Consider the following 14,829-nt stretch of genomic DNA (forward strand, 5'->3'; position numbering starts at 1 on the left):
CCTCCTATTTCCCCATAGACTGTAAGCTCTTGTGTCCCTCCTATTCCCTCATAGACTGTAAGCTCTTGTGTCCTCCTATTTCCTCATAGACTGTAAGTTCTTGTGTCCCCCTATTTTCTCATAGACTGTAAGCTCTTGTGTCCCCCTATTTCCTCATAGACTGTAAGCTCTTCTGTCCCTCCTATTTCCTTATAGACTGTAAGCTCTTGTGTCCCTCTATTCCCTCATAGACTGTAAGCTCTTGTGTCCCCCTATTTCCTCATAGACTGTAAGCTCTTGTGTCCCCCTATTTCCTCATAGACTGTAAGCTCTTGTGTCCCCCTATTTCCTCATAGATTGTAAACTCTTGTGTCCCCCCTATTTCCTCATAGACTGTAAGCTCTTGTGCCCCCCTTATTTCCTCATAGACTGTAAGCTCTTGTGTTCCCCTATTTCCTCATAGACTGTAAGCTCTTATGTCCCTCCTATTTCCTCATAGATTGTAAGCTCTTGTGTCCCCCTATTTCCTCATAGACTGTAAGCTCTTGTGCCCCCCTATTTCCTCTTAGACTGTAAGCTCTTGTGTCCTCCTATTTCCTCATAGACTGTAAGCTCTTGTGTCCCCCTATTTCCTCATAGACTGTAAGCTCTTGTGTCCCTCCTATTTCCTCATAGACTGTAAGCTCTTGTGTCCCCCCTATTCCCTCATAGACTGTAAGCTCTTGTGTCCCCCCTATTTCCTCATAGACTGTAAGCTCTTGTGTCCCTCCTATTTCCTCATAGACTGTAAGCTCTTGTGTCCCTCCTATTTCCTCATAGACTGTAAGCTCTTGTGCCCTCCTATTTCCTCATAGACTGTAAGCTCTTGTGCCCCCCTATTTCCTCTTAGACTGTAAGCTCTTGTGTCTCCCCCTAATTCCCCATAGATTGTAAGCTCCTGTGCCACCTTACCCCCCTATTTTCTCCTAATAGACTGTAAGCTCTTGTGTCCCACTATTTCTTCCCCATAGATTGTAAGCTCCTGTGCCACCCCACCGACCCATTTTCTCCTCATAGACTGTAAGCTCTTGTGAACAGGGCCCTCCATCCTATTGCTCAGATTGCCTGTCTTCTCTGATATGTAAAGTGCTGCAGTATATGTTAGCAGTGTATGAAGATTGCCATTACCTTCTAGTTGCTCCCCTGACATTACCGCAGCTTGTACTTTATTTCCAGAACCTTCCAATTTCGATATAAAGCGGTGCTCCCTCCTGAAATATGAATCTATTGTTATGGACATTCTTCTTAATCTTCTGTGTGTTTCTTCCACAACTGACATTGTCTGGTTTACATAACGGTAATGGTGGTCGTTCTCTTGGACCGCTGCCATGTGTGAGTAATGAAATCCAGTTATAGGGGTGAGTGAAGACACACCGAATATTCCGAGCCGCAGCAGACATAATCCGCCTTGTGCTGTTATACATGGAGGTCTACCATGTGGCAGGCTCCATCTATAAGAGTTGGCGCTCCATCCGCAGGCTATGACTGATCTTCATGAAGCGCCCACTGATTTACTGACACATAAAAATGTTATCGTTAACATGATTGGCGCTTAGTGATACAATAACTCCGTTTACAGCAGTCTACTTAACTTATTATAATGCATCAGTAGAGCCCGTGTGGCGCATGGTTCAGGTAGCCGGCTCAAGGTTGACTCGGCCTTCCGAGGCAGGTAAAATGAGCACCCAGCTTGGTGGGAGGTAAAAGATTACTGGAGAAGGCAATGCCAACCCCCCCCCCCCCCCCCCCCCCCGCAAAACAGTCTGCCAAGAAAACATCACAATGTGGCGTCACCCGAAGAGTCGGTCATGACTCGGTGCTCGCACCACGGGACCTTACCTTAGTGCATCAGATGTCAGGTGGACGTTTACTACATCCCTCATCCCTTTTAATGCTACCTGTCACCAGGCTTCACCTTTCTATCAGCTAAGAGTGTATCCAGTGCCACTTCATACCTGTAGAATTTTTTAAAAACTCCTACGAATATGCTAATTGTGTCTCAAATGGTCCAGCCAGCGTGCCCCCACACAGAGTCTTCTGGATAACCCAGCTCTTCTCCCGTTGATTGGTGAACACTATGTTGACAAATATACTGGGACGGACGCACATAGAAGTCAATAAAATCATATTTCATCACCATTTTCGATCCGGTGTGGGGCCTTCTTTAGCTTTAATGACTGCAGTAACCCTCCTTGGCTGCTTTCCACCAAATTCCCTTGTGGGAATTGGACACCTGAGCAAGAATCACAAATAGTATTCATTTCACTATGATAAAACTTAGTAGGTCCTCCTCTGGCCCTACTGACATAGGATGCGCTCTGTGGCATTCATTCTACTAATGTCTGATACACTTCAGCTGGTTTTTCCCTCCATGTATCCTGCAAATGTCTGCTGATCTCTCTAAAAGAAGATATATTGGCCTATCTACAATGGTGCAAGGATTATTGGACAGTTGAGTAATGGCTGAACGTTCTCTGGCGATTCATTCTACTCCATCTTCGCATCAGATGACATACCTGGGTGTGGAGGATCCTGGGGAACGTCTTTAATTCGAATGTGTTGTGCCAACAGTTAAGTACAGTAGCAGTTCCCTTATGGTCTGGGGATGTTTTACGTGGCATGGTCTTGGTCCGTTGGTTGTAGTGACAAGAACCATGAACACGGCGGTGACCCTGACATTCTGAAAAATAATGTGCTGCTGACAATGTGGTCATACTCTGGGAATGGTCGGCCATACTCCCAACAAGACAACGCGCCTCGTCACACATCCAATGCTGTGTTACGTTCATTTGAGGATATGGATGTTCCACGATTGGACCGGCTGCACAGAGTCCCGACCTGAACCCACTAAACATCTCTGGGATGAACTGGAACGTCGGGTTTGGATATATGATCAGCGTCAATCTTCTTTGAAAGAACTTGACAGATGTTTGCAGGAAGAATGGAGGGAAATACCAGCTGAAGTGCATCAGATGTTAGGATAAAGTATACAAGAGAGAGAATCTGATGTCATTAGGGCCAAAGGAGCCCCACTAAGGATTAACATGTGGAAATAATAATAATCTTTATTTATATAGCACCAACATATTCCGCAGCGCTTACAAGACGGGAAATAAAACAAGACCACGGTTACATGAAGTAATCAATTGATGAAGACAGTAGGGGTGAGGGGCTCCAACGAGCTTACATACTACAAATAATGGGGGGGGGGGATACAGAAGGTAAAGGGGCTGGAGATGTGCACAGTATGGCGGGGTGGAGACTGAGGTGTGCTTTAGGTATACTGTATGGGGAATGTCCCCAGGTGTAGAGCTGACAGCGGGGTCTGGTGGGGGATGTCACCAGGTGTAGAGCTGACAACGGGGTCTGGTGGTGGGATGTCACCAGGTGTAGAGCTGACAACGGGGTCTGGTGGTGGGATGTCACCGGGTGTAGAGCTGACAACGGGGTCTGGTGGGGGATGTCACCGGGTGTAGAGCTGACAACGGGGTCTGGTGGTGGGGGAAATGTTCCCATGTGTAGAGCTGACAACGGGGTTTGGTGGTGGGATGTCACCAGGTGTAGAGCTGACAACGGGGTCTGGTGGGGGGATGTCACCAGGTGTAGATCTGACAACTGGGTCGGTGGGGGCGATATCACCAGGTGTAGAGCTGACAATGGGGTCTGGTGGTGGTGGTGGGGATATCACCAGGTGTAGAGCTGGCAACGGGGTCTGGTGGGGGGGATGTCACCAGGTGTAGAGCTGACAATGGGGTCGGGGGGGGGGGGGGAATATCACCAGGTGTAGAGCTGACGAGGTCTGGTGGGGGGATGTCACCAGGTGTAGACCTAACAATAGGGTCTGGTGGGGGGGGGGGGATATCACCAGGTTTAGAGCTGACAACAAGGTCTGGTGGGGGGATGTTAGCAGGTGTAGAGCTGACAATGAGGTCTGGTGGGGGGATGTCACCAGGTGTAGAGCTGACAATGAGGTCTGGTGGTGGGATGTCACCAGGTGTAGAGCTAACAATAGGGTCTGGTGGGGGGGGGGTTTCACCAGGTTTAGAGCTGACAACAAGGTCTGGTGGGGGGATGTTAGCAAGTGTAGAGCTGACAATGGGGTCTGGTGGGGGATGTCACCAGGTGTAGCGCTGACAATGAGGTCTGGTGGTGGGATATCACCAGGTGTAGAGCTGACAACGAGGTCTGGTGGTGGGATGTCACCAGGTGTAGAGCTGACAACGGGGTCTGGTGGTGGGATATCACCAGGTGTAGAGCTGACAACGAGGTCTGGTGGGGGGATGTCACTAGGTGTAGAGCTGACAACGGGGTCTGGTGGTGGGATATCACCAAGTGTAGAGCTGACAATGGGGTCTGGTGGTGGGGTTTCACCAACCAATCAGTACGGACATCACTGCTTCCAGACCTTCCAGAGTCTCCTGTTGGCCATGTTCTTGGGAGATGGAAGCCATCCGGTGTGTGCGGTGCAGCCACGTTCGGGGAGACCTCGTAGACTGGTGGGATAGTGTAGATGCACCTGCGGCTATACACTTATCTGTGGTCACAGAGCTCCTTGGCGACTTGTAATAGTCTAACAGTGTACAGTGGGGTATTATCTCATACATGGACAGCAGCTCAGCTTTTACTTCTTATCACTACTCTGTCTTTTTCTCTTCATTTTCCCATCTGAATTCCCGCTCTGTACTACTTGCTCTGCTCACACTTCGCCAGCTCCTCTCTCGCTGCAGCCCGCTTACTATTTCCACTCGGCTTTGTGATGTTTTCTTTCTGTCCTTTCATTTTCTTCCAGCTTTTGTTGAGCAGATTCTTTATGTCGGCGCTCTCCCACCTCCTTTCATCTGCACGGCTTCCATTCTGTACCTCCCTAACAATGTGGCCTGCACTACATGACATGATAACTAGGTGAGGTCTCTGCCGCTGGTTTGATGTGATGACATTGCCGCTACTTTATTACGGCTCGCTCTACATTAACAGTGCCGCTGCTTATTTTGCATTTTCAAGTCTCCGCATCAAGAAGCCTCAGGAGCATAAAGGCTCGGGGCAGCCATGGCTGCCGGTATTGTTACTTACAATCTTAAGATTTTCTGCTGTTCTTTCACAGGTTCTTCCACACGACAGCAAAGCAAGGCGGCTTTTTGTAACAAGCGGTGGGCTTAAGAAGATTCAAGAGATCTCGGCGGATCCTGGCTCCCCTCTCCAAGAATACATCAACACTATCAATAACTGTTACCCCGAGGAGATTGTCAGGTAGGGAAATACTGTATCCTTGGAAGTGTTCCTGCGGTGCGGTGTGGCGGCATATCAAGCAGGAATGTAAATGATTATGGACACTTCTAAGGAGGCGAAAGAAAGTAGAGCTTATAAAGAGACCCACAACCATTACTCACCATTACACACTGGGCGGCCACTTCATTAGAGAGCCCCATCATGGTGTCCATCCACAGATATCCGAGAACCCGAGATATACCAAGAAAACCTTCCCCGCTCCCCCAGCTGACAGGAAGGGTCATCGAATCATACTGCTTGCACCAAACTCTGACCTCCCATCAGCACGGCGAGGCAGAAATAATTTGTCTGACCAGACAATGCTTTTCTACTCTTCAGTGATACAAGTTTTGCACTCTTTTGCCCGCTGGAGTGTCGCTTTTCTTTTTTCTCTTAGATACAAAGCCTCTGAAACTTTTTCTGCTGTTATAGCCATCGGTGCTAAGGAACAGCGAGTTGTGCATTCGGACACGTTAGTTGGACGACAAGCGCGTTATTTGTCTGACTATGCAGCGACTGTTTAGAACGATTCCTGACATCCTCCTCTGACCCCTTTTGGTGATGAGTTGATTCTGTCCACAGGGTTCCCTTTTGCTGGATGTTTTCTTCAATCATGCCATTACATTAGAACCCCCCCATCCCCCGCAGTTGGCAATGATATCCTGGCCCCAACTAGTCTAGCACTGATGGCCAAACATTGTTGGACATTGCTTACAGGGGTGCGCCCCGAGCCTTTATGCTGCCTACAGTAATCATGTATCCTGCCCTGCGGTCTGTAGTTTTAGCACTTCTACTGATAACATTTGCATGAAGCCATGTTCTGCAACATAATGTTCCCCATTAAACTTATGCAGCTCTGCTGGGAGTTGTAGTTCCACAACAGCTGGAAAGCAACAAATAACATGTCACTTCTCTGTGACGCTAATTAGGTGCGTTCTGCCCCAAATCTAACATATTATTCAAACATGAAGCACTTAGCATAGAGGAAGGCAAAGTGGCTGCTATAGGGCCCAGCTGGCCTACAGGATCTCCCTCTTTACACATTGGGGGGACCAGGGGGGAATAGCCATGCTGTTCTTCTATGAGGCACAAGCACCCCCATTTACTCTAATATGATTGTGGGGTGGAACGTCATAAAGTGACACCAGCAGGGGGCCCCACTGTGGTTTTGCATATGGGGTCCATTCTGCACTGTTGTTTTCACTTGGACATCTAAGTAGTACCAATAGTATATTGTATTGGTGCACCTTATAGAATGCAGTTTGTATTGGCTGAACTAGTATATAATCAATTTAAATGTAACTCCTTAGTAACCACCAATACGCCTTTCTACTGGCCTCACTAATGGCCTTTAAACCTGTACATACATTTTTTTAACCCACTGGCTTGGCTGACTACTGACAGCGGGGCTCTTTCTCCAACAGCCAGGAGCTGCGAAACCTCAGATCCTGGCAGTTTAACCCCTTACATATTACAATCAATAGCAACTGCAGCATGTAAGCAGATGACAGGGGTACGGTGCGCCTTTTGTCACCCATCAGCACCCCGGAATGTGATCGCAACATACCAATGGGTTCCCAAGGCAGCCGGAGGCCTGACAAAGACCTCTGTGCCTGTCATGTAACCAGCAGAGTCTGGTAGGCCCCTGTCATGGGCTATGTAGAATGCACTACATACAAAATGCAGTGTACTATCCCGATCGAACTACTGCATCTATAAATCCCTTTAAAGGATTAAAAAAAGTGTAAAAAGAAGTTCAATAAAGAAATTAATTAAAAGAAAAAAAAATCCCCACAAAAACCCTTTTTAAATTGCCAAAATATGATTATTTTGGTATTACTGTGTTCGTAATGATACAATGAAAAAATATTTTGTAACTTATCTGACATGGTGAGTGACGCAAAATAATTTGAAAATGCAACTCCAGAATTGCTACTTTTCTTTTGGTCGCCTCCCCAAAAATGCTATAAAAAGCCAATCAAAAAAAGTCACATGTACCCCAAAATGGGCAATAAAAATTACAACTTTTTATGCAAAAAAAGCAAGCTCTCACAGAGCTCAGTTGCAGGAGAACAAATATTCTGGGTCTTAGATTTTGGCGAGGCAGAGTCAATTGCTTTTCTTTAAAAATGTGTTTTTTTGTAAAAGAAGATGTAAAAAATCTCCATAAACCTGGTATTGCAGCGATCCTGCTGATCAGATAAGAAAGTTATCAGGTTACTTTTACAGAATGGTGAAAGCCGTAAAAACAAAACCCAAAAAAACAATGGCGGAATCTCTAAAGGGGTTTTACATTCCCCCATCCCCCTCCAAAATTGAATAAAAGTTCTACAACTCAGTATGGGGCCATTAAAAAATACAACTTGACCCAAAAATAACAGGCCCTCATACAGCTGTGTCAACGAATTATGGCTCTTGCATTGCAACAATGAAAATGACTTAGTCTTTAACCCCTTAAGGACCAAGGGCAGTAAATATATGGAGTTTGGTCCTGGGCTTTAGGGCTTATTCAGACGGGTGTATATCGGTTGGGTTTTCACACTTGGCCGATCTACACTGACTCTCTCTGCAAGGGGAGGAGGCGGAACGGGAGCTAGTGCACTGAGCTTCTGCTCCCTCTCCGCCCCTTGCCACTGTTTGCATTCGGAGGGGCAGGACAGGGTGGAATTTAGCTCTGCCTTCACCCTGCCCCTCTCATTGCAAACAGTTGTGAGGGGGTGAGAGCTCAGTGCACTAGCTCCCATCCCGCCTCCTCCCCTTGCAGAGAAGGGCAGCGTATATCGGTCGGGCATGAAAATCTGACCGATATACACAAATCTAAATAAACCCTTAATCCCAGCCGATAGCAGAAGTACAGCGTAGGATTAAAGCCTCTTCTCCTGCAATCAAGCAGGAGCAAGTTGGGTCCTCGTCTGTCAGACACAGCTGAGGACCCAGAGGAGAAGCAGTTTTTTGCTGCTTCTGCTTTCTCCTCTTCTGACTTTATGTACTAAAAAGTGAAAGTGGAAGTGTTACTTCCACTATGCAACCTGGCGAACACGTGACCACCAGGTCCCTCTGCTACAGCAGAGCTGCAGGGTCCTAGCATACCCTCATCAGCTCTGTTAGTAACTATTGTCGCTACAAATGACTGTTTTCCCCTGTAACTGGGGCTCCTATGGATGCGGCTCCTATGGACGCCCCAGGTACAGTGGAAGGGCTTATTCAGATGACCATATATCGGCCGGGTGTTCACAGCCGGCCGATATACGATGTCCCTCTCTGCAGGGGGAGGAGGCTGGAAGAGACGGGAACAGTGCACTAAGCTCCTGCCTTCTCTCCGCCTCCTCTCCACCCCCTCTCTGCCCCTCGGCACTATTTGCAATGAGAGGGGGCAAATAGTGCCGAGGGGCGGAGAGGGGGTGGGAGCTCAGTGCACTTCTCCCGACTCTTCCAGCCTCCTCCCCCTGCAGAGAGGAACACCGTATATTGGCTGGGCGTAAATACCCGGCTGATATACAGTTGTCTGAATAAGCCCGAAAAGTGTGAATGTGAATAAACCCCAGAGGTCTTATATGACGTTACAAGGGTCATAGAGGGTAAATAGTTACAAATTTAGTTTAAAAAATTACAGAATAAAATAAAAATACATACAATAAAAGAAAATGACCCAATGCTAAAACTATACTTATTATATATCAAATTGAGGAAGCCATTCCCATACTTTATTTTAGCGTGAATGTACTAATTTAAAAAAAACTATACATTTAAAAAAATCTTTTTTTTACTTTTTACCACCAATAAAACAAAAAAAAAATTGGAAAAAATATCAGTGAAAAAATATATTAAAATAATAGTCCTATTTGTCACGGAAAAAAACTGTTGCAAAAATAATTTTAGTAGCTGAAGGAAAAAAAACAGGGCAGTTAAACCACCACAGGGGTAAAATCCCTAAAAGGTGTCTGGTCCTTTAGCACCAACACAGCCTGGTCCTTAATGGGTTAAGGCAGAAAATAGGTTCATCGCTAAGGGGTTAAAGGGGTTGTCCAGTTGCACACTGTTGAAGGGACTATCCACAGGATAGGCCATGGATTAGATCAGCAGGAGTCTGCTGTCTGCAATCCCTGCCAATCAGCTGTTCTCTGGGACTGTGTGGTTTTGTACTCAGCTGCTTTCTGCAGGAAGCAAAAGGCTTCATTCCCACTAATCAAGTTTAGATTTGCAGGCCAAGTTGCTATTCAACTGAATGTCTGCAATACCAAACCTGACCACTGCAGTGGGAATGGAGCTGTCTGCCTCCTTTAAAAATCAGCTTAATGCAGAAGTACAGTGGTCCGGAAAACAGCTCGCTGGCAGGGGTCGTGTAGGGGAGTCATCTACTATTGATAGCCTATCCTAAGGATAAGCCTATCAATAGTCTGCAACTGGACAACCTGTTTAATGTAAGCAGATGGGAAAATCCAGTGATTGGAGCGACTTCCAACGAGGCCGGTCATCAGTGCTGGACTAGGCCAGGATTTCACTGGCAATTACATGGGGCTTTCTCGTTTAATGGTGTGCAGAGTATACAGAGAATGGTGCGATCGAGGAAAACATCCAGTGAAAGGAGATCCTGTGGATGAAAACAACTCATCATCGAAAGGGGTCAGAGAGGGTGTCAGAAATCATTCTGACCAACAGGCGCTGCATGGTCAAGGAAATTGCTGCTGAATACAACGCTGGAGCTTCAACTAGTCCTAATACACAACTCGATGTTCATTAGCATGGATGGGCAATGACAGCAGATGACCAGTTCCAGCGCCATTGTGTCTAAGAGAAACAGCAAAGCGAGACTCCAGCGGGCAAAAGAGCGCAAAACTTGTATCACTGAGCAGCGGAAAAACATCTCCTGGTCAGATGGAGACAGATTTCTGTTGCACCATGAGAGGCGCAGAATGTGGTACAGGCAGCTGTAAGCAATTCAAGGGTATTACATTTTTTTGTATATTTAAAGTCACTTTCCTGCGTCACCCCCCCCCCCCCATTTATTATGTAGCTGTCCACCAGTATATACAAGTCGGCAAGTGTCACCTCGGTTAGTTATTTCTTTATATCCGAGACTCCTGGCCTCCTTCTCCTCAGATGGTCATGTGATCTCAGTTCTGACCACCTCAGATCTACTTGGGGTTATGTGTTCATTTTCTAGTCAGGTACTGATGATAGTCACACAGGTATAATAGAGGAGATCACTGCTCATCCTCCTGACTGTATACTTATAGCCTGTAGCTTATTTAGGTAAATATAGAAGTTGATAATAATTAAAAAGTTCCCCAGCAGGCGCATATGGTATAGTCTCTTAGCTAATGTTATGCTGATGCATCATGGGATTGATTGAAAGTGAAACAAAAAAAATCTCACTCTCAAGATGGTGCCTGATAAGCATCATACAGGAGGCTGCACTGCAGGGAAGTGACTGCAATACACAGAGGAGACTTTCAGTGTCTGACGGTTAGTCAGGTGAGGGGGGGCGGGGATTGAAAAATGTATTTTCGCTGCAGTGGCCCTTTAAAGGCCAAAACCTGGAGGCGTCTTCCGTTGCATGTTCTATTCTGGAGGTATTCCCCTGCATTGGGCGCCTCATGCAGACTGCACATTGTATGATGGCATGTCTGAGGCTCAGCGTCTAGACTGCTTTGTCTACAGCTCTACCAGCTATGTGTAGACGACTTTGTCACCACGGCGCACCAATGTAAAATGTAACATCTTAGTCCATTGTCCCTCAGATTACCCTTCATGCTTTTGGTTTTCTGCATTAATTTTCTCTTTATTTTGGTTTGTATTTCAGATATTACTCTCCGGGATATTCGCAGACGCTGCTGGAGAGGGTGGACCACTACCAGCCCGTTATTTCATGAGTTCGCTATTTATATTTTAATACTCTATTTTATTACCAGCGTTGAAGGTCTGATTGTTTGGAGCGCCATAAATATTTTATACTGTTCTGTAAGCAAAAATTAAAGATTCTCTTCTGGCCGTGGTGTCTGAGCGCTGTACCTTTATGTTCCCTTCTATGGCAGTCGTAAAGTTAAACACATATATAAAGAGTGAACTTGTTGTAACTTATTGTAACTTGTTCTTTTCTTTTTAGGAAGTCAGTTGAGCGAAGCAGAAATGAGAGAAACAAGTTATTATTGGTCATTCAGAGTCACTAAATGAGGCAGCCTGCGCTATTAGTAAATGACTTTGGTAGTACAAGTTCGTTATGGTCACTAGTACCGATCGTTTGTAAGGAAGTCATGCATTTAAACCTTATCTTAAAGTGACCCTCCGGGCCTGGAGACACAAAGGTAGCCGCACTAGCTTCTGTGCACTACTATGAATCAGTAGATTGAAGCAACGATTGGCGTTTGAACGAACAACTTTTTAAAAATGTCAAATGTTCAGTGTTTACACGTAAAGATAATCGTGTGAGATCCTCGCTATTTCCCTCATTAACCATGTAAACACTGTATATGTTTGCTCAGGTGGGCGTGTGTTTTTGCAAAGAATCCCTAGGCTGGAGTTTTTTTAATTAATGCGAAGAAAAGCCATTGTCTTCTGCCGCAGGAGTCATTGTGTTTAGCTAAGGGGAAAAAATCACCCCTCCCCTCAAGTCGTTTGATCGACTGAACAAATGCCATTTAAACTTAATGACAAGCAAACAAATTAAGGACTACTTTTATGTGGGCTGAAACTCCGCAATAAATGATGGTTTCGTGTTTACACGTAACGGCTTTTGCTCGTTTCAGTAATTGTTGCATGTAAGTGGGCCTTAGGACACTGGACTTGCTTTGATTGACCTATGCTGCCCATTTGAGCGGTGTTGGCCAATCAGAGCCGCATCTTGTGTTTTAGACTAGCGATGGATACTAATACACAATGTGCATCGGGTATTTAGAGAAGCGGTTCAGCCGTCTGTTTTTCCAGGACTGAAGGGTCACTTTAGAGTGGTTTTTCTTTGGACAGGCCATCAATTTGTCATCATGGGGTTCCAAACCCAGACAGTCGGCAAGAAGCTCTCAGAATGTACACTGTCCTACCAAACATATTTGGACCCCCTATCAGTAGAATGGATTGGGTCTTATTAGCATGTTGCGTGTCCTGAACCATGTACATAAGATGCCGACCCTTGGAGGGGTCAGCCATAGTTTGTGGCGGGAACCACACGCTATTAGATATACCGGTTACGTCGCTGCACACAAGCTGTCCATTACAAAGTGCAAGGAGCGTCGTCATTGGACAGTTGAGGAATGGAAGAGCTTTCCATGGAGTGATGAATCGCACTACTCCCCCTTCAGATCAGATGGACGTACCCGGGTGTGGAGGACGCCTGGGGATCGCCTTTTGCCCAAGTGTGTAGTGCCAACAGGTAAAGCGACTCTGTTAGTACTTACCTATAAGCTAAGCTTCTGGGCTTAACATAGCAGCCATGCTGAGTTTGGGATGTAAGTTTTATACTCGCCTTCCCCGTTGTGAGCATTGAACGTCACTGCTGAGTGCGTGGAGCAGCGCACTAATTAGTTCAGCTGTTCTAATTCTATAATGGGTGTACTATGTAGTGCGTTGCCCAGTGCTCATAACGGGTGAATGATGGTGATGGGGGGTGTAAAACTTACATCCCAGGATTCAGCAGGTCAGTTACTTTCAGCCCATAAGCTTAGCTGATAGGTCTAAAAGTAGCTGACAGAGTACCTAAAAACAGCGGAGGTTCTGTTATGGTCTGGGGGGATTTTACGTGGCATGGTCTCGGTCCGTTGATTGTAGTGACAGGAACCACGAAGGTGAACCTTTACAGTCTAGATAATAATGTGCTGCCAACAATGTGGTAATACTCTGGGAATGGTCGGCCATACTTCCAACAAGACAACGCGCCTTGTCACATATCCATCGCTGTTTTACATTGGTTTGAGGTTATGGATGTTCTATGATTGGACCGACTGCACAGAGTCCTGACCTGAACCTACTGAACATCTCTGAGGCAAACTGGAACATTTGCAGCATGAATGGAGGGAAATACCAACTGAAGTGTATCAGATGTTAGTAGAAGGTATGCCACAGAGAGTGTCCAATGTCATTAGGGCCAAAGTCTATATACTGATGTGTCTATAGACTCTAATATGTAAACTTGTGTCTAACTGGGACGCCTCAGGATCCTGCAGACAAGACTGTATTCGACATTAAACCACACTTTTCGGTGGGAGGTTCCTGTTTTACAGTATATAGCCATATTCTTTGCTGCAGAACATTAATATCTTCATAATTGTATCAGTCTTTAGATAACCCTTTGTTGCCCTGTATCTGCACGCTGTGTCCGTCTGTCAGCGGCTCCCCTCCATCTGCTGTACATTACGTCCCGGACGGACAGCCTGCACCTCTCTGAACCCTATTATCCGGCCGCATGACGCTGCCTCCTTCACTCTTCAGGCAATTATGCCATTTCCAGAGTGCTGAAGCTGCCATTAGCCGTCCCCACGTGGCTTTCACCTAATCTTGGGCCCAGAGATTACTCGGACCATTTGTGTTCACGGACAATTACTTTAACCATATTTGTAAGTTAATTAAGTGCAGAATGTGAAGATTCACTGCAAAAACACAGGGATGGAGCAGATCTGGAATTCTTACCATAGTTACCCGAGTAATACTTGTAAGATCAGGGGATGTGGCTGAAGCATCGGTTTGCAGGAAATTAAAATGTAGGTTATTTCTTGGTAAAGCAGGCAATATATGAGGGTGAGTCAAAAATTATCCGCACTCCACTTAAATTAAAACTCCTGTTGACTTTTATCAGTGCTTTCCGCAGTAGGTCGCCGTCTCCCCAGTTAGTGCTGTGGAGGTTTGAAAGTGTTACGTTAGTTAATTTGTAACTTCAGTGAAAGAAAAAATGTCTGCCCCACTTGTGATTTGCATGAAGGAAGGGCAGCGTGCAGTGATTTGTCTGTTGTGGTCTGAGGTTGTGTCTGGTGCCAATATTTATCGAAGACTTTGTGCACAGTATGGAGAAAGTGGTTTGTCACGAAAAAGTGTGTATGAATGGATGGAGAAGTTCAAGGAAGGTCGCACAAGTGTCAGCCATGAAGAAGAAGCTATATGCCCATCCACTACTGCCTGAGCGTGCATGTGAACTGATTTCTTTGATCATTTTGAGGGTTAAAGCATCCCCTCCTGATCTTGCCCAACTAGACTATCACCTGTTTGGTCCCCTGAAAGAAGCCCTAAGAGGACGAAGATTGAGGTCTGATGAAGAGGTGAAGATGACGGTGCTTTCATGGCTCACAGCTCAGCCGAAAACATTTTTTAATGAGGGAATACGAAAGATTGTTGACAGACGGACAAAGTGTAAGGAAAAGCGGGGAGATTATGGGAAAAATACAGGGGGACATTAACCCCTTCCAGCTCCAGGACGTACATTTACGTCCTGGAGCGTCGGGGTATGTATGCAGAGAGGCCGCGGGGCGATCTCTCTGCATACTGCGCGGGCGTCAGCTTTTTTTTTTACAGCTGACACCCATGGGCAATAGCCGCGATCGGCCGATCGCGGCTATTAACCCT

The 14,829-nt window shown here is 46.1% G+C and overlaps 1 protein-coding gene across 1 annotated transcript in view; it reads left to right on the forward strand.

Moving 5' to 3' along the window:
• The window catches only part of SPAG6 (sperm associated antigen 6), a 162,419-nt gene extending 151,145 nt beyond the window's left edge, over nt 1-11,274 (forward strand). The window contains exons 10-11 of the mRNA XM_066584994.1: nt 5,120-5,265; nt 11,087-11,274. Of these exons, the coding sequence (XP_066441091.1) occupies nt 5,120-5,265; nt 11,087-11,156 (216 nt within the window). The 3' untranslated portion in view covers nt 11,157-11,274. The remainder of the gene's footprint in view (nt 1-5,119; nt 5,266-11,086) is intronic.
• The last annotated feature ends 3,555 nt before the right edge of the window (nt 11,275-14,829 follow it).

This window comes from Eleutherodactylus coqui, chromosome 12 (genome assembly GCF_035609145.1).
Source record: "Eleutherodactylus coqui strain aEleCoq1 chromosome 12, aEleCoq1.hap1, whole genome shotgun sequence".
NCBI lineage: Eukaryota > Metazoa > Chordata > Amphibia > Anura > Eleutherodactylidae > Eleutherodactylus > Eleutherodactylus coqui.